At 50.0% G+C, this 23,097-nt stretch overlaps 10 protein-coding genes across 10 annotated transcripts; 7 read left to right on the plus strand and 3 right to left on the minus strand.

The window, feature by feature from the left end:
- Window positions 1-511: 511 nt before the first annotated feature.
- On the plus strand, window positions 512-1,337 carry EJ05DRAFT_479841 (uncharacterized protein). The gene is made up of 3 exons (XM_033744752.1): window positions 512-745; window positions 797-1,086; window positions 1,140-1,337. Exons 1-3 carry the CDS (start codon window positions 575-577, stop codon window positions 1,207-1,209), a joined length of 531 nt encoding a protein of 176 aa, XP_033596778.1. The 5' UTR covers window positions 512-574; the 3' UTR covers window positions 1,210-1,337.
- On the minus strand, window positions 1,193-2,212 carry EJ05DRAFT_514324 (uncharacterized protein). Its single transcript, XM_033748519.1, has 4 exons — window positions 1,994-2,212; window positions 1,912-1,944; window positions 1,746-1,792; window positions 1,193-1,688 (listed from the first exon to the last, which is right to left on the minus strand). The coding sequence occupies exons 1-4, from the start codon at window positions 2,193-2,195 to the stop codon at window positions 1,515-1,517; spliced, it is 456 nt and encodes a 151-aa protein (XP_033596779.1). The 5' UTR covers window positions 2,196-2,212; the 3' UTR covers window positions 1,193-1,514.
- Window positions 2,213-3,309: 1,097 nt separating this feature from the next.
- On the plus strand, window positions 3,310-5,104 carry EJ05DRAFT_156191 (uncharacterized protein). The gene is made up of 5 exons (XM_033739371.1): window positions 3,310-3,602; window positions 3,650-3,751; window positions 3,804-4,001; window positions 4,056-4,309; window positions 4,367-5,104. The coding sequence occupies exons 1-5, from the start codon at window positions 3,450-3,452 to the stop codon at window positions 5,007-5,009; spliced, it is 1,350 nt and encodes a 449-aa protein (XP_033596780.1). The 5' UTR covers window positions 3,310-3,449; the 3' UTR covers window positions 5,010-5,104.
- Window positions 5,105-5,982: 878 nt separating this feature from the next.
- EJ05DRAFT_443916 (uncharacterized protein) lies at window positions 5,983-7,167 on the plus strand (the record flags this gene model as incomplete). The annotated part of the gene is made up of 2 exons (XM_033742099.1): window positions 5,983-6,328; window positions 6,377-7,167. The coding sequence occupies 2 exons, from the start codon at window positions 5,983-5,985 to the stop codon at window positions 7,165-7,167; spliced, it is 1,137 nt and encodes a 378-aa protein (XP_033596781.1).
- A 434-nt stretch (window positions 7,168-7,601) lies between these two features.
- EJ05DRAFT_479846 (ubiquitin-conjugating enzyme) lies at window positions 7,602-9,039 on the plus strand. Its single transcript, XM_033744753.1, has 4 exons — window positions 7,602-7,923; window positions 7,981-7,992; window positions 8,052-8,202; window positions 8,313-9,039. Exons 1-4 carry the CDS (start codon window positions 7,897-7,899, stop codon window positions 8,579-8,581), a joined length of 459 nt encoding a protein of 152 aa, XP_033596782.1. The 5' UTR covers window positions 7,602-7,896; the 3' UTR covers window positions 8,582-9,039.
- Window positions 8,849-11,608, plus strand: EJ05DRAFT_156222 (heat shock protein-like protein). The gene is made up of 7 exons (XM_033739372.1): window positions 8,849-9,158; window positions 9,217-9,267; window positions 9,323-9,449; window positions 9,501-9,666; window positions 9,720-10,092; window positions 10,145-10,149; window positions 10,302-11,608. Exons 1-7 carry the CDS (start codon window positions 9,116-9,118, stop codon window positions 11,379-11,381), a joined length of 1,845 nt encoding a protein of 614 aa, XP_033596783.1. The 5' UTR covers window positions 8,849-9,115; the 3' UTR covers window positions 11,382-11,608.
- Window positions 11,609-12,933: 1,325 nt separating this feature from the next.
- On the minus strand, window positions 12,934-15,532 carry EJ05DRAFT_156429 (uncharacterized protein). Its single transcript, XM_033739374.1, has 2 exons — window positions 15,493-15,532; window positions 12,934-15,445 (listed from the first exon to the last, which is right to left on the minus strand). Exon 2 carries the CDS (start codon window positions 15,322-15,324, stop codon window positions 13,021-13,023), a length of 2,304 nt encoding a protein of 767 aa, XP_033596784.1. The 5' UTR covers window positions 15,325-15,445; window positions 15,493-15,532; the 3' UTR covers window positions 12,934-13,020.
- Window positions 15,533-16,310: 778 nt separating this feature from the next.
- EJ05DRAFT_489552 (SET domain-containing protein) lies at window positions 16,311-17,917 on the plus strand (the record flags this gene model as incomplete). Its single annotated transcript, XM_033745798.1, has 2 exons — window positions 16,311-16,946; window positions 17,018-17,917. 2 exons carry the CDS (start codon window positions 16,311-16,313, stop codon window positions 17,915-17,917), a joined length of 1,536 nt encoding a protein of 511 aa, XP_033596785.1.
- A 38-nt stretch (window positions 17,918-17,955) lies between these two features.
- EJ05DRAFT_156420 (uncharacterized protein) lies at window positions 17,956-18,408 on the minus strand. The gene has a single exon (XM_033739373.1). It carries the CDS (start codon window positions 18,219-18,221, stop codon window positions 17,994-17,996), a length of 228 nt encoding a protein of 75 aa, XP_033596786.1. The 5' UTR covers window positions 18,222-18,408; the 3' UTR covers window positions 17,956-17,993.
- A 715-nt stretch (window positions 18,409-19,123) lies between these two features.
- EJ05DRAFT_156459 (sulfate permease) lies at window positions 19,124-22,031 on the plus strand. The gene is made up of 4 exons (XM_033739375.1): window positions 19,124-19,503; window positions 19,556-19,701; window positions 19,762-21,204; window positions 21,264-22,031. The coding sequence occupies exons 1-4, from the start codon at window positions 19,221-19,223 to the stop codon at window positions 21,876-21,878; spliced, it is 2,487 nt and encodes an 828-aa protein (XP_033596787.1). The 5' UTR covers window positions 19,124-19,220; the 3' UTR covers window positions 21,879-22,031.
- Window positions 22,032-23,097: the final 1,066 nt, after the last annotated feature.

Genomic DNA, 23,097 nt, shown 5'->3' on the forward strand with positions numbered 1-23,097 from the left:
TCCGAGGAATGAATCGAAAGATGTGAATCAAATAATGGCTGAGTGTATGGTTGATTTAGTACACCAACATTCACGCGCTGTATGCAGGCTGAGTGGTCCAGGTATCGCATATCGACTTAACTATAGAGGAATCGAGTTGACACAGAGATTAACGAGGTGACAATGGAGAGCGTCAACATCCATGAGAGCATGTCGAGCTCGAAAGGACTCGAAGGAATCTGCACAAAATCTTCAAAACAGTTTCCCTAAAGCGGAATGTGCGATGTGACGTCTCCCGTTCATAAGACAGCATGATGCTCTATTAACCACTATATTACTCACAACATCGCCCAGGACCTTTCTTGATCGCCATACGTTTTCTCTGATACCGAGACGTAAAGCTTGGGTTTTCATGATAAGTCAATGTTGTTCACGCCAAGTAACTTACAATGAGTGCTTTTCGGCATATCGTCGGTGATACCCATCACGTACTGCTAGGTATGTGAATTGACGCGATATAATATCACTCCCACACAGCTTTCTGTCGCACTTCACACTACTGGAACCTTACCGCATTCGCATTCACCGATCCACAATGGCTGACTCTGAGCTCTCAGCTTCAAATAACAGGCCCATTTCGACAACGCCTATCCCACTCCCAGGTACTCTTGAAAGTCAAAGCAATGGCGAGCCCACCATGAATGGTGACAGTGCTCCCACTGTACAAAGCGGGGACGTCGAGATGAAAGATGAGCCCATGATCGAGGTACACCGAACAAGCCACGCGTGAAGAGGCCGCATGCTCATTTTTTCCCAGTCTGCGCCCGCACCCGCGCCTACCATCGAGCCCGAAGCCGAGTCTACAGTGCCTTCGTTACAAGCGCAACCAGCACCAACTCTCCCAGCGATGACGGTGCCTACACAAGCTGCAACACCGCCTGCTGTGACGCCGACATATGCTCGAAATTCTCCACACCCAGCGCCCCAAGTGAATATTCCTGCGCCGCCTGTGAATCCTAATCCACATGGGTCGCCTACGAGGGTATATCTAAATCAACAGGTCACGCCGTATCTGTTGGAGGCAATGAAGATGCTAGTCACGCATGAGTATGTGCACTGCTTCTAAAGTGTTTGGAGCAGCGCTGACAACCAACATGTAGACCTGAGAAACCTTTGAAATACCTAGCGGATTACCTTGCAGAGAAAAGCCGAGAGCTGGAGGGTGTGTAGTGCATGAAGCGGCCAGAAAATGTGGGTGGCGAGTGTATCATTTGCATAGCATAGCGTAGGCGTTCATCATCTCGTGTCAGGCACCCGAAGTGTCACGACGCTCAAAATAGTCAAGACTTTCACATGCATAATAGTTTCATGGTGCAAATGATCCAGGATGTGCTTTGCGAATTATGTATCTTATTCACAATTCGATGGGTATGACAACGGTCTTCTTCCGTGAGGCTTTTAATACACCGTCACGTCCATAGTTTTACGCCCTCGATGCTCACTGATTTCCTCCTCGCCATTCGCCTTGAACCCATCTATGAGACCATGGTGCTGGCAGTCGCGCTCTCGTATCTCCAGGTAGGAGGAAGAGCACCGACAGTCTTGTAGTAGCGAGAGAGACGGTGGATACGGGACTCGGTCAAAATGAGGCGAAATTTGCCGTCCTTGTCCTTGCGGTTACGCTCAAGATGCTTGCGGATGGCAACGGCCTATATATATTGTGTTAACGTATGTAAAACCCAGATGCGTTGGGCGTGAGAACTGACCTTCTTGATCAACATGTAAAGATCTTCAGGGATTTCTGGAGCGAGGCCTATATGATCTCTCTGTCAGCCTTGACCAAGCAGAGGAAGAATTTATATTGCGCAGCAAACTTGCAGTTTGTTCAACTAGCAAGCTGCAGTCGACTTGCGCATGTAGGGACTATCGTACCCTCGGACTTCAGGATGCGGAGAATCTTGTTTCCTGAGGTTCTATTAGTTTAGTCCATAGTAGCTTCAAAATGATGACATACCGGTCACGATCTTGACTTGCGCAACACCATGGGCATCCCTCAATTGAACACCGATCTCTGAGGGTCTAGCACCCTTTCTCGCGGCCTTGCAAATCATGTCCACGACCTGGTCGGGGCTGGTTTTCAGCCATGCTGGAGCAGTGCGCGAGTATGGGAGAGCGCTCGAGGATATACCCTTTCCGTTGGAGTGAAGACGACCCATTTTGGCGTTTGGGAATCGGGATTTTTGTCGACGGTGGTGATGTTGCGTTAGAAAGAGAAGAGGTTCGCGACGCAAATTGGAGAATGTGGGTGTGCTTGGCGCTCGCTTGCGAGTGCACGGACCGTCACGTCCAAGCTAAGTTCAGAACTTTTTCCTACAGCCCGTTCTCAATTCCTGAACCACAAACTTTGTGACAACGATCTTCTCTCCCCAAATCTATGTCTCGTTACAGCGCCGCTCTGACATGCTCTTGTGCTTAGCTCACGGTACAATCTTTCCGTTGGGTCTCTCATGACATGTAGCACTGTAAGTCTAGAACACGTCGCTTCTCTCCCCTTCCTTGAGCCTATGATGATACTTATTTGATACATTTTCTGGTACCTCTTATGCTAGCGGCTCTATTGCTGCGATGATCTAAAAGGACTTCTGAACAGCTCTATATAAGCCTGCACAGTGTTTACATTGTTTGACGCGCACCCACTGATTTGCATAATAGGAAGTTTTTGCCCTGTTACGCGGCGCGTGTTGTGGGGATCTGCAGCCTCAGGCAGCCTTCCGAAATTGAGACTGGCAGAGATCCTGTGCTTACAGCAAATTGAGACATACAATCGCAACTATGCCCGTCAGCACCTAGATTCCTGTCGATAGATGTCGTTTCAAGTCTTCGTCTAGGTAGGCTGCCTCGGTCTATCATGACCGCCAACAAAGGTAAGTAGGGGTAGTCCGCCCCACAGCCGCGTGTGCTCTTGCGCGTTTGTCTTCCACCATCCCAGACTCATTGAATGGGATGAACCACAACGTGATTCGACTCTTGACTACTCTTTTTCTTGGTCGATATGTAGAGGAATCGGCGATAGCTTTGGATGTCGTGAAATCGAAGTCGGTCTACTGCCTTACAACCTTCGTGGCCATGGCAACAATACCTATCAGTATTCTCCGATGTGTCTTCTTTCATTTACAGGTACATATCTAGCAATTCTACCGCGTGTTGGCGCTATTTCCACATTCCCACATTTGAGATTGTGGGTCATAGTTCGACTTGCCGCTGTTATATTCTTTAAGTGACAGTTACATTCCTCTCTTTAAACAAAGCCGCCTATCCACCCCTTTCTTCTGCACGACGTTTTAAACTCCGACAAATCATCAGTCACTCACCTCGACATTTGCGATACGCATCTTGCACCAATACTCGAATTCAGATTCACTTACTAGTTAGATACACAGCAAACACTGTACAAGCGTTTCTGTATTACTATGCGCCAACAAACGCTCTTATTAGCACTCGCTATCGCACATGCTGTCTATGGTGCTACCAGTAATGCCCTGTGCAACATAGGGGACACATATGTCGCTGGAAATTGGTACTGTCAAGAAGTGAAAAAGATAAGCTATACTGGTATCAATCAGGTAATATGCTTCAGGTCTCTCACTCTGGACATGCTGACCACATGTAGTCCGGATCTTACAAAGCGACCACTGCAATGGACGAAAATACTGGTGTCTGCTCAAGGAAGGACGTGTCCTACTCCGGCCCGGGTGCACCATTAGACGGAGAAGTACGTGCCAATGTTGAACGTAAGGTCAGGCATACTCACGAGGACTTCGCAGGTATCCATCCATCTGAGAGGACCCCTCAAGCTATCTCAGTTCGCTGCGTATACTATGGGAGGTGGCTCATCAGCCTCGCGCAAACAACGTCGGCATGGTCATGGTCATGGTCATGATCATGGTCAATTGCATAGTCGTCATGCTGCTAAGCGAGCTGCGGGGGACCTTGTTACAGCAGTCATCAATGGACAGACTGTGGTACGGCATACATCTTTCCGTATGGCGATGTGCTTTGGAGCTGACAAGTTGTAGACCTGGGCTAAGGGGTATGACTCCACCGCCACACCCGTAGCAGGCCAGCCCGCTGCCAATGTAAATACGGTTGAAGCGGGCACGCAGACCAGTCCCGCTGCCAGTGGAAGCACGCCCGCTACTCCATCTACAAGCATTGGAGATGGTAAATGGGGAAGGGTTGCCTACTATTCAGTCAATAGTAAAGATTCAGCAGCAGGCCTTGCTTTCCTCAATAATCAAGGGTCTAGTTATGCATCTGGTACCTGGTCTAGGTAAGTCATTGTCCTACGAGAGACTGCGTATATATTGTCTATTAACGACTTGTGTAGTACATTCGGCAACTCTGCATCTTATGCTTCGGAAGACGGTACGACGGCTGCGAAGTCGTCTACGCCATTTGGTGGATCACTGGCGACATCAGCAAACGAGGTCTTCATAATGACCGACAAAGTTTGCAATGGAGATGACTGTGGTTTCTATAGACCAAACAGTGTCGCTCATCATGGCTTTAACGGATCATCGAAGGCTTTTCTCTTTGAGTTTCAGATGCCAGATAACCCTTCGGGAGACAGCAGTGGTTTGCCGAATGCGCCTGCAATCTGGATGCTAAACGCGAACATCCCAAGAGTAAGCCAATACGGTACAGACTCCGCTACCAAAACATCCTGCTCCTGTTGGGACAGTGGCTGTGGTGAATTTGACATCTTTGAAGTCCTCTCTGCTGGAGACAAGAGATGTAAAAGTACTCTTCACAGGCAACATAACGCCCAGGGGGGCGATTCAAATTACTTCAAGCGACCAACGGATGCTCCAGTCAAGGTCGCTGTTGTGATGACGGGAGGTAACTTCATTATTGCAACGCTCAAAGACGACGTCACTTTCGATGAGACATTCGAGTCAAGCACCATGCAATCAATGCTGAATGCCTATGATAACCCCAACCATCAATCAGTCTTCGCTATTGTTCGTTAGCATGCGACGGTAATCCACTTCAGGTCCATGGAATTGAAAAGTCTCGTCCTCCTAGGACTATGGCCCCTGTTTAACAAAGAAAAGAGAACTGTATTTTACGTTGTCTTGTCACTCCTTTTCCATGTTGGTGGAGGCGCCTATAACTTTTCTGATACGAGTTGTGAGTTTGTTTTATCGGCGTCGTGGCATGCTATTTGGGACCATGTTTGATAGTGCTGTTAGCGAAGCATATGGAGACCGGTTTTATGATGTGTAGTTTACTCGCGAGATTTAGAATGTAGGAGAAATTGAATCGTATGCTAGGAGATATCTGAAGCGTCGAAGCAGAAAGTGCCAAGATGTCGGTCGTGCTTTGAGGTTGGTCACGCCGTGCCGAGGCAACTGACAGAAATCCATGGATTGATCCCTGTTCACGCCTAGGCTGGGCTCACACACTATTACTCCACCTTCTCGCCGCCCTACATGACACGACCATCATACCTCTCCTGACATTCCTTGAAACCTCTCTTTGCCGTCGCAACCCATACATTACTCTCTCTACCTTGCCACGAATCTCGTAACGAGTCTTGCAAACGACGCAAAGATCTGGTGCACCCCGCAGATCATTAGCCCAGCCCTTAGCCGAGATCTAGCCTGACATCACTGCGCAAGCAGCCCTCAAGGACCTCAACCACCGATAGGCGTCATCATCGATGAGGCATCTCTAAGACTGCGCACAGTTCACAGATGGCTTCACCGCCAAAACCGTGGGAACGAGGTGGCGCTGCACAATCTTCAGCCGGTAAGTTACCGCGAGCACCACAATCATGTGTTGATCCTAAGTTCCTTGATAGTCATGGCATCAAACTCTGGCTCTGCGCCCTCTTCAGGCGCATCGACCGCCTCATCTTCGTCCTCGAACCCACCGACATTACCCCCTCGGCCAGATTCCCTAACTGCCTCCGCGAATCAGAATGCTTCGAATTACTCAGCCATGAACGCCAATAGATATGGTTCATCAGGCTACGGATACGGCAGTGGCTATAGCTCGGCATACTCATCACCATACTCGCGGTTCGGTGGTGGTATGGGCTCTATGTATGGTGGCTACGGAGGCATGGGTGGAATGGGTGGAATGGGTGGCATGTATGGGGGCATGGGTGGAATGGGAGGAATGGGGGGAATGTATGGCAATCCGAACAACCCAAACAGCTTGACGCAATCATTCGGCAACAGTACGCAGGCGACCTTTCAGATGATTGAAAGCATCGTCGGCGCCTTCGGTGGTTTTGCACAGATGCTTGAGAGCACTTACATGGCGACACACTCGTCATTCTTCGGTGGGTTGAGTCGATTAAGAGTAAATTCGTTTACTGACTATCATACAGCAATGGTCTCGGTTGCTGAGCAGTTTGGGACCTTGCGGCAAACGTTAGGGTCTGTTTTGGGTATCTTTACGCTCATGCGATGGATTCGTGCTGGTCTTGCAAAATTAACAGGTCGACCGCCACCAGCGTCGTCAAAAGAACTAACACCATCGAACTTTGCGGCGTTTAACGGTCTAAGCCCGGATGGATCGCCTGCACCGCCACGACCGTCCCGGAAGCCGTTCATCATGTTTATGCTAGCCATTGTTGGCTTACCATACCTGATGGGCAAGTTGATCAAGGCACTTGCAAAATCGCAGGAGGAAGAAGAGAGGCGACGTATGGAGGCAAACTCGCAGCTAGCTCCAAATCAGCAGATGGACCCAAGTAAACTTGACTTCTGCCGAGTCATGTATGATTTCACTCCGGATCCGAACGCGAACTCGATTCACGGTGTTGATCTTGCCGTCAAGCAAGGCGATCTTGTCGCTGTGCTAAGCAAGACTGATCAACTTGGCAATCCTTCTGAGTGGTGGCGATGTCGAGCACGAGATGGTCGCATGGGCTACCTCCCAAGCCCATATCTGGAGTCAATCCAGAGACGACAGCCTCAGGCTCAAATCACAACGGGCAGCGACAGTGGTAGCCCAGCCGGTAGTCGTGCGCAAACTTTGACTAGTACGATCGCCAGCAGTCGCGCTGGTACCATGACAGCGCAAGAGCCTGTTCTGGCTGGCAAGCCGCCACAGGTGTCTAGCAAAGCCGGAGATATCTCTGTTGAGAGTTTTCAAAAGGGACAGTTCTACTCATAGGTTTGCAGCGGGGCGCAAGGTAGGCGTTTGTGTGGGCGCGTAGGCAATTGCCATCGATTAGTCGGGTGATCATTTGAGATGTTGGATATGTGGCACCTAATCAAGACAATGAAACAGAGGCGCATTAGCATTCTTGCCTTGATGTAAAAGTACCTGCATACAGGCCAGGGCGATCTGATGTATGATATGAACCTGTTGAATGGTCTTGATACCAGAAATAAGCAAACTCCAGATTTAGCGAACTCGGTGTACTAGCTAATTATGGCACCCAAAAGAAACAACAAAACAGCTACGCAGTGACCTAAATCTGAACCCTGTTTACTACATTGTTATATGTTTGTGTTTTGTAGTCTTGAAATGCACGTGCGTATATCACAAGCTACATCGAACGACTACCGTAGTTAGCGTAGACCCTGAGACTTTCCGTGCCCAGCTGCAGGGTGAGTGTGAGCTCCAATACGGTGAATCGCTTCCGACGACTCGTGAGTGTGAGCCCTCCACATGCGCAACAGTATATTTTCCTTAGAACGAAAACATTCTCCTCTCTTACGCTTGAACTTCTCTTTATTGGCGACACCTACGAAAGCTCCGACAGCTTTCAGCTGTTCTTATCACCTATTTTTCTTGACTGGTTGACCCCGCAAAGTTAGCCTTACATATAGGTACCATCGTACCCTAGATACCGGTTTTGTCTTGTCGTCCAATCTCTCAGCTCTTCACATTCACAGAATGAGTGCAGCACGCCGACTAGCAAGGGTTCGTAGGAATCTTGCTACATCCTCGTAACACTGCAGAACACTAACGCAGGCACAGGAGCTCACGAAGGTACACGCGATTCCATCCTCAACTGTCCCAGATGGAAGTTCAATGTTGATCGTTGATAGCTTCACGAACACCTACCACCGGGTATCAGCGTTGCTCTTGCGGAAGGCTTCCAGGAATGGCGTATGAATATCAAAGTCCTTGACGACAACCCTATATACGCCGGAGAAACCTATCAACTACTATTCAGATTCGGAAACAGCTATCCCATCGGTATGTTAGAGACTAGCACCACTCTTCCCGCCCCAAGCATTGAGATTGCCTATCTTTGGTAATCTTCTGCTTTGTTTCAATTCCAGCTAATAACCATGTTTGTCGTGTAGAGCCCCCCGAAGTCGTCTTCAAGCAGACCCCCGAACATCCCATTCCCCTCCATCCACATGTCTACTCGAACGGAATCATATGTCTTGATCTGCTAGATCGCCAGGGGTGGAGCCCTGTGCATAACGTCGAAAGTATCTGTGTAAGCCTACAAAGTATGCTCACAGGCAACACGAAAAGAGAGCGACCACCTGGCGATGAACAGTTCGTGCGTAGTAACCGGTCGCGACCACGGGACATCAACTTTCTCTTCCACGACAATGATGTATAATACGAGGAGAACGGCTGTCGGCGTTCGGGTCACTGGGAAGTGAATGGTACATGGGATACAATTGAGCATTGCATAGCACTGGAGGCGCATTATACTCGTCTGAAGAGTTGGGTATCTCGAGTTCTTAAAAATTATTACTGGCAAGGACTTTGTGATCCATACCAATGCTATTCTCACCTGGGCATCTGAAGTCTATCCCACTCTGAATTCCCTTTCAAATAATGTTTTATCCCAGTCCAGAGGAGAGGTGCAAATTTTACAGAGAGCCGGATGCTGTTTACAAAATCATTTCATCCGATGGTTTGATTATTGAATGGTCGTGCGAGGAGTTGACCTTAGAAGATCCGAGGATTTGCCGTTATCGATTATCGGCTCGCCTCGACAAATTTAGTGGAATGCGCGAAAGGCGGTGGGTGCGTAAATTTTCGACGAGCTCACCCAAAATTTACACTTGCGTTTCTCTTCATACCTCTCCTCCTCACACCTGCTCACCATTCTTCCACCATCTCCTTTCCCCCCGCCAATACATCAAATATGAGTGACGAAGTCTATGATGGTGCCATTGGCATTGACTTGGGTGCGCCAATTTCATTCTGCTGTCCGAATGTGCGTGCGATGTTAACTTTCTGTGCTAGGTACTACGTACTCTTGCGTTGCCAACTATGAGGGCGCAAATGTCGAGATCAGTACGTTGCAGGCTCACAAGACACTATTCGACTTCTGGCTCATATGATTCCATAGTTGCCAACGAGCAGGGTTCCTTCACCACCCCATCTTTCGTTTCCTTTACTGCCGAGGAGCGTCTCATTGGTGAGGCCGCGAAGAATCAGGCCGCGATGAACCCAGAGAACACCGTCTTCGACATCAAGTATGTCACAGTGGACTGCATCGGAAAGTAATGAGCTCATAATTTTTTCAGGCGTCTCATTGGAAGGCGATTCGATGACGAGACAGTCAAGAAGGACATACAGTCATGGCCCTTCAAGATCGTCGACCAGGGCGGCAACCCAATGGTTCAGGTCCAATATCTCGGCGAGACGAAGACTTTCTCTCCTCAGGAGATCTCTGCTATGGTTCTTGTTAAGGTAAGCCTGCAAGCGGCGAGACGGTTTGACTTTGATCGCTAACATTCTCATAGATGAAGGAGGTTGCTGAGACAAAACTCGGCAAGAAGGTCGAAAAGGCCGTCGTCACTGTTCCCGCATACTTCAACGACAACCAGCGCCAGTCTACCAAGGACGCTGGCTCCATCGCTGGTCTCAATGTACTCCGTATCATCAACGAGCCCACTGCCGCTGCCATTGCCTACGGTCTTGGTGCCGGAAAGTCTGACAAGGAGCGTAACGTTCTCATCTACGACCTTGGTGGTGGTACCTTCGATGTTTCTCTTCTGCACATCCAGGGCGGTGTGTTCACCGTCAAGGCAACCGCTGGTGACACCCATTTGGGCGGGTCTGACTTTGATACCGCACTTTTGACTCACTTCCAAAAAGAATTCCAAAGAAAGACCAGTAATTATCACTCTTCCACCATAGGAAGTGCGCCAGCTAACTCGTTTCACAGAGAAGGTTAGCACACCCCGAAGGCGCAGAACGCTACTCAGATCCACACTCCCCTGCAGCACACCTTATTCTCGCTGTGTGGAATACTGTTTTATCACACATCTCTAGTGGCCCAAATGCCACTCCTCAAGTTAGGATACATGCTGACTGCTTTACAGGATCTCTCAAGTGATGCTCGTGCACTCCGTCGTTTGAGAACCGCTTGCGAGCGTGCCAAGCGCACTCTATCTAACGGTACCCAAACCACTGTTGAAATTGATTCGCTGTTCGACGGTGAGGACTTCAACTCCACCATTACCCGTGCCCGTTTCGAGGATCTCAACGCCAAGGCATTCAACGGCACTATCCAGCCCGTTGAGCAGGTGTTGAAGGATGCGTCCCTTGACAAGTCCAAGGTCGATGAGGTCGTGCTTGTTGGTGGATCTACCCGTATCCCAAGGATACAGAAGCTTCTTAGCGATTTCTTTGGCGGTAAGAAGCTCGAAAAGAGCATTAACCCTGACGAGGCCGTCGCCTACGGTGCTGCCGTTCAGGCTGGTATCCTCTCCGGAAAGGCCACATCTGCTGACACTTCCGATCTTCTCCTTCTTGATGTCGTTCCTCTTTCTCTCGGTGTTGCTATGGAAGGCAACATATTCGCACCAGTCGTTCCCCGTGGCCAGACCGTCCCAACCATCAAGAAGAGGACATTCACAACCGTGGCCGACTCTCAGACCACGGTCCAGTTCCCCGTGTTCCAGGGAGAGCGTGTCAACTGCGAGGATAACACGTCGCTGGGTGAATTCACCCTGTCTCCTATTCCACCTATGAAGGCAGGTGACGCGGTTCTCGAAGTCGTTTTCGAAGTCGATGTGAACGGTATCCTAAAGGTCACAGCGACTGAGAAGACGTCTGGCCGCAGTGCAAACATCACCATTTCCAACTCAGTAGGAAAGCTCTCATCTGCCGAGATTGAGACTATGATCAACGACGCTGCCAAGTTCAAGACCACGGATGAAGCTTTCAGCAAGAAATTCGAGTCCAAGCAACAACTTGAATCCTACATCTCACGTGTCGAGGAGATGATCTCCGACCCTGGCATGTCGCTTAAGCTGAAGCGTGGCCAGAAGGAGAAGATTGAGAGTGCTCTCAGCGATGCCATGGCTCAGCTCGAGATTGAGGATGCGCCGGCCGATGACCTGAAGAAGAAGGAGCTTGCTCTGAAGCGTGTCGTCACCAAGGCTTTCTCCACCCGGTAAATTGAACTGAAAAGCAGCAGCAGAACGGACGGCTAGGCGTGGTACAGAGCATGTAGTAAATGGACTGCTTTTGAGAATGTACGTAAGGCATACGATACGGGGCGAGAACAAAATGTGCACGGATTGCAAGGAATTTGCGGAAGGTGCTGAATTGGGATGGATACAGGGCATGCAATCCACGGACCAGATCAGGTCTTTTTCTCTTGAGATGTGAAGCGGGCTGGCTGGCCTGAATGTATTTGATTTGATTGCACACGCACATGAGTTGCACCCGCGGCTACTGCTCCCCAAGAAAAAAAAAGTAATGCTTTCCTTCGTTCTTCCTTCCTTCATTCTCCTGCCTCTTCGTCGTCCCCCGAATTATCCACATAGACTCCATCCAGCAACATAATTTGATACACCCACGCATTTCTAATAAAAAAAAAGGAACCTTCAAATTCATCACCCCTTGCAACTATGTCTCGTCTCGCTCTACATCTACTCTACCGCCGCCCCTGTTAATATCCCGCCCGCCGAGACGGTGGAGTATACTTATGTACACCATTACTCTCGAAGTATCTCCTTTTCCAAGTGGCCTGAGGTTGTATATATGTATGTGTATATGTATATATAGGTCTGTGATTTGTGATTTGTGATTTGTGATTTGTAATTTGTGATTTGTGATTTGTGATTTGTGATTTGTAATTTGTGATTTGTGATTTATGATTTTAATTGTGTGAGTGCGTGTGCGTGGTGGGAGTGTGGAGTGTTTCATTTTATGGAGGGAGATTGTGGGGGTTTGTGTGTGAGTGAGTTGGTTTCGTGGGTGTTTGTGTGTGGGATTTTTTTTGGGGGTAATGTTATTGTGGTGATGACTGGTTGGTTTGGGTTGGGTGGGTGGGTAGATTGGGTTGGGTTAGATTGGGTCGGGTTGGGTGATTGGTTGGTTAGTTAGTTTGTGGGGAAGAGGAAGGGGAAGAGAGGGGAAGAGAGAGGAAGAGAGAGAAGAGGGAGAAGAGGGAGAAGAGGGAGAAGAGGGAGAAGAGGGAGGAAGAGAGAGGAAGAGATTTGTGTGTCCGGCAGTCTTGATCTATGGGTCTTGGGTGCTTGTTTAGGACTAGTGGTGGTGATGGTGATGAAGTGATAGTAATGGTGATGGGAAGAGGTCGGGATATGTCATGCATGGACCTGACATGTGTGATGAGTTTTGTGATTGGATAGAAGGACGCAGGATGGGAGGAGTGTTAATGGTGGGATGGAAAAGGATAAGGAGGAGATCTTGTTGCAGAGATAGAGGTGTGTATGTATGTATGTATGTATGTATGTATGTATGTATGTATGTATGTATGTATGTATGTATGTATGTATGTATGTATGTATGTATGTATGTATGCATGTACAAGGAATGGACGAAAGAACTATATTTGGAGCAGACAGATGGTTCTATAGAAGCATATCGTGGTCATGGCTTTTCGACGGACGGATAATTGCGAGTCGACACCAAAGGACACGGTCCAGTCTCGTGAAATGAGTGAGAGTCAGGCCTCAGCAGCGTTACTCCGAGAGTTGTCTGTAGGTATGAGGGGAGAGGTGACATCGATGTTCTGCAAGTGGCAAAGGGAAAGCAAGTCTGCGATGAACACTACTACTTTTCTACTACTCAATCATACTTCACGTCGATCTTGACCTTCTCATGCTCCCACCCACTCCTAGCATTCACTGCGGTGAGCTTCATCTCGAGGGTGTCGTCGTGCACTGCTCTGACGTTGACAAGCGACGCCCAAGTGGAGTTCTTCTTGATCCCAGCTCCAGTTCCTTTCAGCTTATCGTCAGGTGTGGAGTTGAACGCCAGTGCGACCAGCGCACTAATGTCACCCCAGGCAGAGCAGTACTTGTAACGACCGAACGACCATAGCAGGATGATGGATACAAAGTGCAACGTGACCAGGGCACAGTAGATCAGAAGGAAGCAGACGGCGACTTTTGTTGACGTGCTGTCAATCTGCCAGCCGTAGCCGTGCTGCCTGACATTGAAGCGGAATTTGAAGGCTTCGTTGTTCAAGTAGGTCATGTTTTCATGTTCTTCGGGGCTGATTTGTATGCCTTGTTCAAGGTAGAGGGCGGAGCGGGTTTCGCGGAGATTGATTAATGAGGCCTCGCTTCTGTTGGTGCTTGTGTCTAGCATCACAGTTTCTAACAGCCCGGGAGCGGTGAGACCGTTTGTGATGAGTACGCTCATGAGCTTGGATATGGACTCGGCGAAGAAGGCGTCTCTGGCTGCGATAGGTGATTCGGAGGCTTTCAGAGAGAGGTTAAACTTCGAAGCGTATCCGTCGGGTCCGAATATTGGAAGTTCTGATAGAAGCACGTCGCCACTCACCCAGTCAGGACTGTGATCGTAGATGCTAACATTGGTTATCCACTTGGCGAAGTCAGTCTGGATGTCGATGGGCTTGTCAGACATGCCATAGCGACGTCTGAAGTCTTCGGCTGTGCCTGTCTTGCCTATCTTTCGTGAATGGAGCTCGCCCAGGTTGTCAGTTACGTTGCTCGAGACCTTTGTCGAATTTCTGGGCTGGTAATAAACATTGGCTGCCACCCATCTAGCATCGATCGAGCAGGGAACCAGTGCATACTGGGGTGGGTTGGGGTACAGGTTTCTTTCCGATATGGGAAGTCCGGTAAGAGCAAGTATGGAGGATGTGTTGTTACCTGTGCGATCGTCTCTGATCCAGGAAAAGCGACGTTTAGAAAAATTACGCCACTGGCCCCACGTGTCTGACTCCACGTTCAGAACGAACGGGTCCTGACTCACATCGTTCCACCCAATCTCTGCTGTTGGGAAGGTAATGTTTGGAGTAGTTTGGTTCTGGTCCCATATCTGAGTATTGCATTCGACATGAACGATGGGCTGGTATATTGCAGTTTCAGGAGCAATGCGAAACTCTGGAGAATTGATACTGGCAAGACTTGGAATATTCTCACGTACGTAGCTCCAGAGTCCACCCGCTCCAAGCAGGATTGTTTTGGTGATTGCTGTGGAAACAGTGCCGAATTGAAAATCTGCGACTCTTTCCAGTGTCCCTATGCTCAAATGACGCTGTGCGTCGGAGTAAGTGTCCTCGAAGACGATACCGGCTTCTGCCCCATTGCTGATATGGCCTTGCCACCAGAACATGATCTCTGACAGGCCAACGCCAGGGCAAGGGCCCTCGATATACAGCAACGGTGAAACATCGTTGCAAGTTCCGCCGTATGTTTTGGTCTCGTTTAATGTTGTCCTCCATTGATTCTGGTTGGTCGTATATATAACACCCGACTGATCTTGAAAAGGAGTATCGACAACATACCAGCCACGGCGCGGTATCATGGCCATTGCTGAAAAGGGACCAAGGAAGAGCGACAAGATGCAGATGATGAGCAGCAGAGTTGCGTAGGGGGCGTATCTTAGTTTCCGAACTCCATGGAACCAGAAAGGAACCTGAAACATCATCGAGACAGTGCCGCAAATATATGGAGCGCCTAGCAGACCGAAAGGTAAGCCTTGCGGTCCCAGGAGGTACTCTCGCATGTAATGGAGGGCGATGAAGGACAGAGACGAAACCAGGACCAATTCGTGAGCCTTGGACGCGACTTGCCACATGTTAAGGGAAACGTCCTCGTTGCTCATCAATATTGTTTCTAGCTTTGTGGAGTAGAGCTTTCTGTAGTTTATCCAGACTATTGTGATTGTGACACCAAGGCCAACAATATGAGTGAGTAATTCCGGCCATGGAAGACCTCTGCTGACAGCTACTTTTGAAGGCTCCTTGCGGCCGGATGGTTCGACTTTGAAAATAGAGCTAGGGGGACGGGATATACAGTTGACGGTTTGACCCTGTTCAGTCTTGTCTGGGAGTAATGGGTAGGTTGCTGAGTATGCGAGGTCAGGAGTGTCTAGTCCCCTGGGGGTTGTTGAATCCATGATGAGAATCTTCGAGTCTTGAATGACGAAAAGCGTTCGCCTTGTTCAGTGGAAGAGCAAAGACTTGGAAGTCTGCAGCCTTATAAAGGTCTCGCCAGTTGGGGAGCAAAGACTTGGGAATCTGCAGCGTTATAAAGGTCTTTTCAGACTCGAGAGCGAATTACTCACTCTCTCTCAAAATAGGTGCGTAGTAGCCCGTCGCTCGGCTTGCAATATTGCGGCACAGCATATGGCGACTGCAATTGGATGAGATATCGACGGGGATGATGCATGGCTCGTGTGCAAGTGCAGTTTCAGCCTTTCAGCCTTGCAGAAGTCAGGTACTAAAAAGAGCCGACAATGACAGAGAAGGACGAGGCCAGAGGCTCCCATGACGCATGGCACATGGCGAGGCAATATTGGATGCGGTGTGAAGATGCAGAATGTACTGAAAATAGAAGCTCGACCGGAGAAACATACAGGTCAGATGTCTATCATGCACCAAGCCAAGTCGAGAGAGATTGTTGTGGTTGGGCATGGACGATGTGCATATGCGCCGCATCGGTCGAGAGAGAAGAGGAATTGGCCATGGATCTATTTTCTAACAAGGCTGCCCGTTACTGATGGTGGTATCTGAGGTTCCGAGAGAGGACTAGAGATCAGCCTTGCGGAAGGTGTTGTTTGCATGAATATGTCCGGCGAGACTGAGGGATCATGTCTTGAAATGCGTGATGGAAGTGAAGTATATTTAGGATACAAGGAGTGATGGCGGCTGGCCTTGGTGATGGTTTACGTGCGTAGGATTGTCAATCTATCATGTTCTTATGTTGATGTGATGAGGTAGTCATGCCTTGACTCTTGAGAGGTGTTGTGGCGCTAGTATCGACTGGTCATAGCGCACTTCGAAGGTTCTTTCCACTTTAGACTAGTGCCTGTGTCCTAATTAAGAGCAGAACATCAAAGTTCCACCAGCAGGTCCGCAGAGGTATCATTGGACTCCAACAGCGATGGCAAGCAACATATATGCGTATGTGACCAAGTCGCCTACGTCTGGCAACGGGCTCTTCGCAAAGAAAGAGGTTGGTGGCGGCGAGCTGATAGTGAAGCTGGCACGGCCGATGATAGCAGCTCTGGACTACTCGAGGCTTGAAGATACGTGTGCGAATTGCTATGCGAGCAAGACGGCATCATCGATTCGCAACCGTGAGTATGGAAAGGCAGGTGAGCAATTCTTCAAACTCAGTGCCTGCACTGGCTGCAAGGTTGTCAAATACTGTGGCAAGGTGAGGGACAAGAGGCGCGTCAGGTTCAGTATCCATGGACTGACTGACAGGACCAAGAAATGTCAATCGCGAGCGTGGAAACGGCACCACAAGGTGAATTGTAAGCTTTTCAATCGAATCCCCACCCGGCTTCTGTCGAACGCGGTTCGGGCGATATTGCAGATCCGTGCAATGGAAGCTCTCGGCACGTTGGAAGAGCACTGGCACGCGTTTGCAGGTCTGGAGTCGCATGCAGAGCAGTTCAGCGGGCAACACCGCAAGTATTGGAACGAGACGGAGCAGGTGCTTTCCTTGCTGGATCAGTTCACGCAAGAAGAGATGCAAATCCGAGGCATGGCTAAGCAAGACTTGCATGGTCGAGTACGTTCTCATATCATGCGGACGCACACTCCTCTGCCTCTGGGAGAGATTAGTTGATGTGGAATGTGCAGGTCCTCACGAACAGCCTGACACTGGTGACGGCGGTGTTTGACCCTATCGGAATCTGCCTCGATCCGCTGGTGGCAGCGTCGAACCATTCATGTGAGCCAAACGCGGCGATAGTGATGGATGGGCCAGAGCTGTCGATGAGGTCGCTACGTCGAATAGCAAAGGACGAGGAGATCTTCATTGCATATGTCGACACGACCAATCCATTTTCTTATCGTCAGCAGGAGCTCAGTAGTCGGTACTTCTTTGATTGCTCATGTAGGAAATGCCGGACAGGATCAGAGCTCGAGATGGAAAAAGACAGGAACAAAGCTGCAGTACAGGCGGCAGGATTGGAGAAGCTGAAGCAGGCCAAGAAGGCTGGAGCAGCCGAAGCGGTCACGAAGCTTGAGGATGGACTGAAGATGTGCTTTGAGTGTGGAGCGATTGGACTGACCGAACAACCGTACGCAGCATTACGGCATAGCTTGATGGTGAATCTCATCAGCAGCGGCAAATACGATGTGGGATTTATGCAGGGCATCAAGATGTACTGTCATGTTGAACCAGGCATCTTTGACGAGTCATTCCACCCGGTCAGAGTGGCTCGCAACTGGGTTCTCCTGCGGCTGATATGTGCACTTCTGGCCGACTACAGATATCGCGAGTACATGAGTGAGTTGATGGCAAGAAGTGGCGTTGATTTCGCGATTGTTGTATATCACATGTTCCAAGATGTGGTTGACGCGGTGGACAAGAGTCATGGACGGGAGAGCAGCTTGGCCAAGAGTATCGGGGAGGAGTTTGAGGCGACGCTGGACACGCTGGATGCGCGAGATGCGGGGATGAAAGCAGCGTATTCTGCAGCACGGGCAGCGCAGTTTTCAAAACTGGAGCAGCTGGCAAACACGGTCGAGATGTGACTTTTTGCCGTGTGGACGTTGGACAGTGGTCAGACAGACAGACCGAGATTTGTGGCACGCGGCGGGTCACGTGCCATCACATCAATATGTACGTGCACACGCAGCACATGCATGGCATTTTACCGGATCGTCTAGATCTATCATCTAAAATCTGCTGGATCCATCCATCTAATCTGGACGGCGCATGGGGTAGATGGACAAGGGAAGATGGGAATAAAAAGAGAAGAGAAAAGGAAAAGAAAATAGAGAACGGCTGACTAATGGGTATTGCTGCCTCAGTCAAACCTTCAAAACCCCCATTCATCCTGACGTCGGGACAGCGATTTCGCGTTATGGAGGGAAGGGGTTGCGTGCTCTACCAACGCTGTGATTGGTTGGCGGTTGGTCTGACTAAGCCAGACTAACCCTCTATAGCGAACGCCGCCCGAACGCCCAAACGCCCGAACGCGCCTTCCCCGCCGAAACTCGTTACTACTACTGCTTACTACTACTGCTACTATTACTACTACTACTACACCATCACCATATCCACGATGGTCAATCACTACTACTACAGTACTACTTCAATCCTACTACTACCATTACCATATCCACTTCTCGCTTCAATCATCGGCACCCACAACTTGACACTCTAGCACAAGAGCGTGGGGCTTCCACTACGTCGTCGACTTTCCAATTTATCCCAATCCCATCATTCGATGCCAAAATCCCGCTGCCCATCATGCCATCCATCATCCATCTACACCTTCATCTCTCCTACCCAACAACCTATACACTTCTGACCTTTTGACATCTTCGCGTCTACTGCTTCATTGCGGAAGAAGTCTGTCCGTTTTGACGAACCTCTCTTGCTCTGCCGCTGTCAGTGAGCTTACTTGTTCTTGGCGCCGCACCCAATCACAAGATAATTACCATCCCGCCGCCCAGCTCTCGACTCTTGTCTCCTCCTAGTCACGCAATACACTGGCTTGTTGACAACTTGGCCTGTTTTTTGCTTCTTTTCCATTTCAACACCCTCCCATTCACTTCTAGACCCCCAATCTACCTCGTGTCTGGCCCCGCACAACCCTGCTGCCCACAAGCCAAACACGCCTGGAAACCTCTCCATTTACCGCGTTTCGCCTCCTTGGACAGCCACTATCACCCCCAAACTGGCCATAGCTTCACCAAGCATCTCTCCACTAGTCTTGCCCTGTCAACCACCCTTCTATATATCTTGTCGGTCCAATCTTTTAATCTTTTGACACTGCCATATCCATCCGACTTTTGACTGTCTCTATTGTCTCTGTCGCCTTTCGCCACAATGGCCGTCACCCGTAAGAAGATCGGCCATGCCCTGGCGAAGCCTCTGGGCATCAAGCTCGATTATCGCAATGAGACGGGCGCCAGAACTACTCGTGGAGAGTCTGTCTTCTCCGTCTCGAGCGCAGACACCTTCGTGGAAGAAGAGCCCACCGTGCAGGAGTGGTTTGCTGAGATAACGCCCTCCTTAAAGGACGTTGGCCGTTATTTCTACAACCTATTTCCATTCCTGAGATGGATTGGCCGTTATAATCTGCAGTGGCTGTACGGGGATCTGGTTGCTGGCACGTACAATCTGCTCCACCTCACCCATGCCATTCTCTGACATCGTTCTAGGTATCACTGTTGGTGCTGTTGTCGTGCCCCAAAGCATGGCCTACGCAAACCTCGCCCTGCTGCCCGTCGAGTTTGGTCTCTACTCCTCTTTCATGGGCGTCCTCATCTACTGGTTCTTCGCCACCTCCAAGGACATCACCATCGGCGTAGGTCGCAATTCGCTCTGCAGTACCAGCACAGTCTCGTCTAGCTAACACTCCCTCAAGCCGGTCGCCGTCCTGTCTACTGTAACTGGCAACGTTGTCTCTAACGCTACCGCCAAACTTCCTCAGTACGCAGATACTCCGTGGGTTTACGCCAACTGTCTTGCAATTATTGGTGGCGCCATCGTCTGTTTCCTGGGTCTTGCCCGTCTGGGCTTCATCGTCGAGCTCATCTCGTTGACGGCCATTTCTGCCTTCATGACTGGTTCTGCCATCAGCATCGCTGTCGGGCAGTTGCCTGCACTCATGGGCATCACGACTGTCAACAACCGTGCCGAGACATACAAAGTCTTTATAAACTTCCTCAAAGCCTTGCCCCAGACCAAGTTGGACGCCGCCATGGGCCTGACTGCTCTTGCTATGCTCTACCTTATTCGGAGCGGCTGCAACTTCGCCGCCCGGAAGTTCCCGAGCCGCGCCAAGACATTTTTCTTCTTGTCCACCCTTAGGACCGCATTCGTCATCCTGCTCTATACTGGCATCAGTGCTGGTGCCAACCATGGTCTGCCAGGCGTTCATGTCGGTGTGAAACCAAAGAACCCCAAGTTCCGTATTCTCGGTGTGGTTCCCCGTGGTTTCACCCACGCCCAAGTCCCCACCGTTGACACCGCTGTTATCAAATCGTTCTTGTCCGATCTGCCTGTCCTGGTCATTGTCCTGCTGATTGAGCACATTTCCATCTCAAAGTCCTTTGGTAGGGTGAATAATTACACCATAGACCCATCGCAGGAACTGGTTGCCATTGGTGTCACAAATCTGCTCGGTCCTTTCCTTGGTGCATACCCAGCCACAGGATCCTTCTCCCGTACTGCGATTAAATCAAAAGCTGGTGTCAGAACCCCCTTTGCCGGTGTGATCACCGCGCTTGTCGTTCTTCTTGCCATCTACGCCTTGACTGCTGTCTTCTACTACATTCCTCAGGCCTCGCTTTCGGCCGTCATCATCCACGCCGTTGGAGACTTGATTACTCCGCCAAACACCGTCTACCAGTACTGGAAGGTAGCGCCACTTGAAGTTCCCATCTTCTTTGCTGGTGTGTTGGTGACCGTCTTCAGCTCCATTGAAAATGGAATCTATGTCACGATCGGCTTGTCCGCTGGAGTCTACCTCTTCCGTCTGTTCAAGGCACAGGGACGATTCCTCGGTCAGGTCAAGGTTCACTCAGTTATTGGAGACCATCTCTTGGACGACGGACGAGGCGGCGAGACGGGTCCAATCGGAGACACGAACGTCGACACCTCGACTCGCAGCATCTTCCTGCCAATTGACCATCGTGACGGCTCCAACCCCTCCATCGATGTCGAAGCTCCCTACCCAGGTGTCTTCATCTACAGATTCTCCGAGAGCTTCAACTACCCCAACGCCAACCACTATCTAGACTACCTCGTCCAGACCATCATGAGCCAGACGAGGAGAACTAACGCAGCTACGTATGGAAGACCTGGCGTAAGTCTGACCACTCTCCTCCCCCCAATCCCACCCAACCACTGACCAATGCCTTTTAGGACCGACCATGGAACGACCCCGGCCCAAAACCCGGCAAAGAACACGCAGAAGACGACAAACCCACCCTCAAAGCCGTCATCCTCGACTTCTCCTCCGTCAACAACGTCGACATCACATCCGTCCAGAACCTGATTGACGTGCGCAACCAGCTCGACAAATACGCCTCCCCGGACCGCGTCAACTGGCACATTGCCTGCATCAACAACCGCTGGACCAAGCGCGCCCTCGCAAACGCCGGCTTCGGCTACCCGACCCCCGAAACGGATCCCAGCGAGGGCGTCAAGCGCTGGAAGCCCATCTTCAGCGTTGCCGAAATGGGTGGCCACAACAATAGTGCCGCTGCCGCCGCCGAGGCCGAACACAACAAGCGACTTAGGAAATGGGGTAGTACCGATATTGAGGTTGCGCCGCAGGAGGAGGCTAGTAGCTCCGATCACGACTCCATTGAGAAGAGAGTCTCGCGTTCGCGCGCGTATAGCACGAATGCGCGGGGTGGTGGTGTTGGCGGCGACACCATCAAGGTCGTGCATGGCATCAACAGGCCTCTGTTCCATATTGATGTCACGAGCGCGCTCCAGGCTGCGCTTGCTAATGTTGAGCATAAGACGCATTAGGCGGCGTGTGTTGCGATCCTGTTTCTATCGGTTTGACTTGACTTGACTTGGCCTTACCTGACTTGACTTGACTTGGCCTTACCTGACTTGACTTGGGTATAATTTTTGCATTTCATGGAGACGGCCATTTACAGGCATACATATATACACATTAATATATATATGTATATACATACATACACACACACACACACACACACACACACACACACACACACACACACACACACACACACACACACCTTGGTTCGGTCTCGTCGCGGGTAGTATAATGTAATAGACTGCGGCGGTCAGGAGTCGTAAGCATGCTAGGCCATGACAAGAGAGGAGGATACATACATATATCTATATCTATATACATCTATATATACCCCAAAAATACACGGCACACGTCAAGGGGTCCTTTACCTGTAGCTTGCTTGGTACGGCAGGTGCTGTGTGCTGTGCATTCCAATGCTTTCGTTCCATCTTTCCTTCCTTCCATCCTTCCTTCCTTGCATCTTTCCTTCCTTCCTTGCTTCCACTCACTTGACACTCGACACGGAAGGAACAACACAAGGGACACGACACGGAAGGAACAACAAGGCACACAAAACGCACAAAGACACGCTAGCATCGCGTTTTATATATATACACATTACGAGGCGGAGAAAGGCTCTGTTTCCAAGCCCAAGCGTCCACGTACCGGAGGGAGCGGCATATCTACAAATCTCAGCCCCCTTTCATCCTCCCTCTTCCTTCTTCCTTCTTCCCTCTTCCCTCTTCCTTCTTCCATCTGCACACTGTCCCATCTACCCTACCATCCACTCTTCCCGTCCCTCTCACTCCCTAAGCTTGTCCTCCTACCGAAACTTGTCCCCTTATCCTCACCGCCCAACCAACCCAAACCAAACGAAACCAAACCAAAAAAACGCCACTGTGCCGACGAAGCAGACAAGACAAAACAAACCAAGACAACCCAACAATAAACAGAGAAGAAAGAAAGCGAAACAAAAAAAATGGTGGTATCAAAACAAACACATCATCTAACAGAAAATAAGTAGTAAGTAGTAAGTGGTTAGGGAAAAAAAAAGGGAAGAGAGGGGTCGGATCGAGTCACAGGGTATGTATGTATATATACCGTGTTAATGTTGTTGTTGTGTGTGCTTGAGCGAGAAAAAAACACCCAGGGTCGGGGGTGCGGCAATTGAAGGAAGGGCCTTTCTCACTTCCCCCCCCC

Source organism: Pseudovirgaria hyperparasitica (genome assembly GCF_010093815.1).
Source record: "Pseudovirgaria hyperparasitica strain CBS 121739 unplaced genomic scaffold EJ05scaffold_17, whole genome shotgun sequence".
In the NCBI taxonomy this organism is placed as follows: domain Eukaryota; kingdom Fungi; phylum Ascomycota; class Dothideomycetes; order Acrospermales; family Acrospermaceae; genus Pseudovirgaria; species Pseudovirgaria hyperparasitica.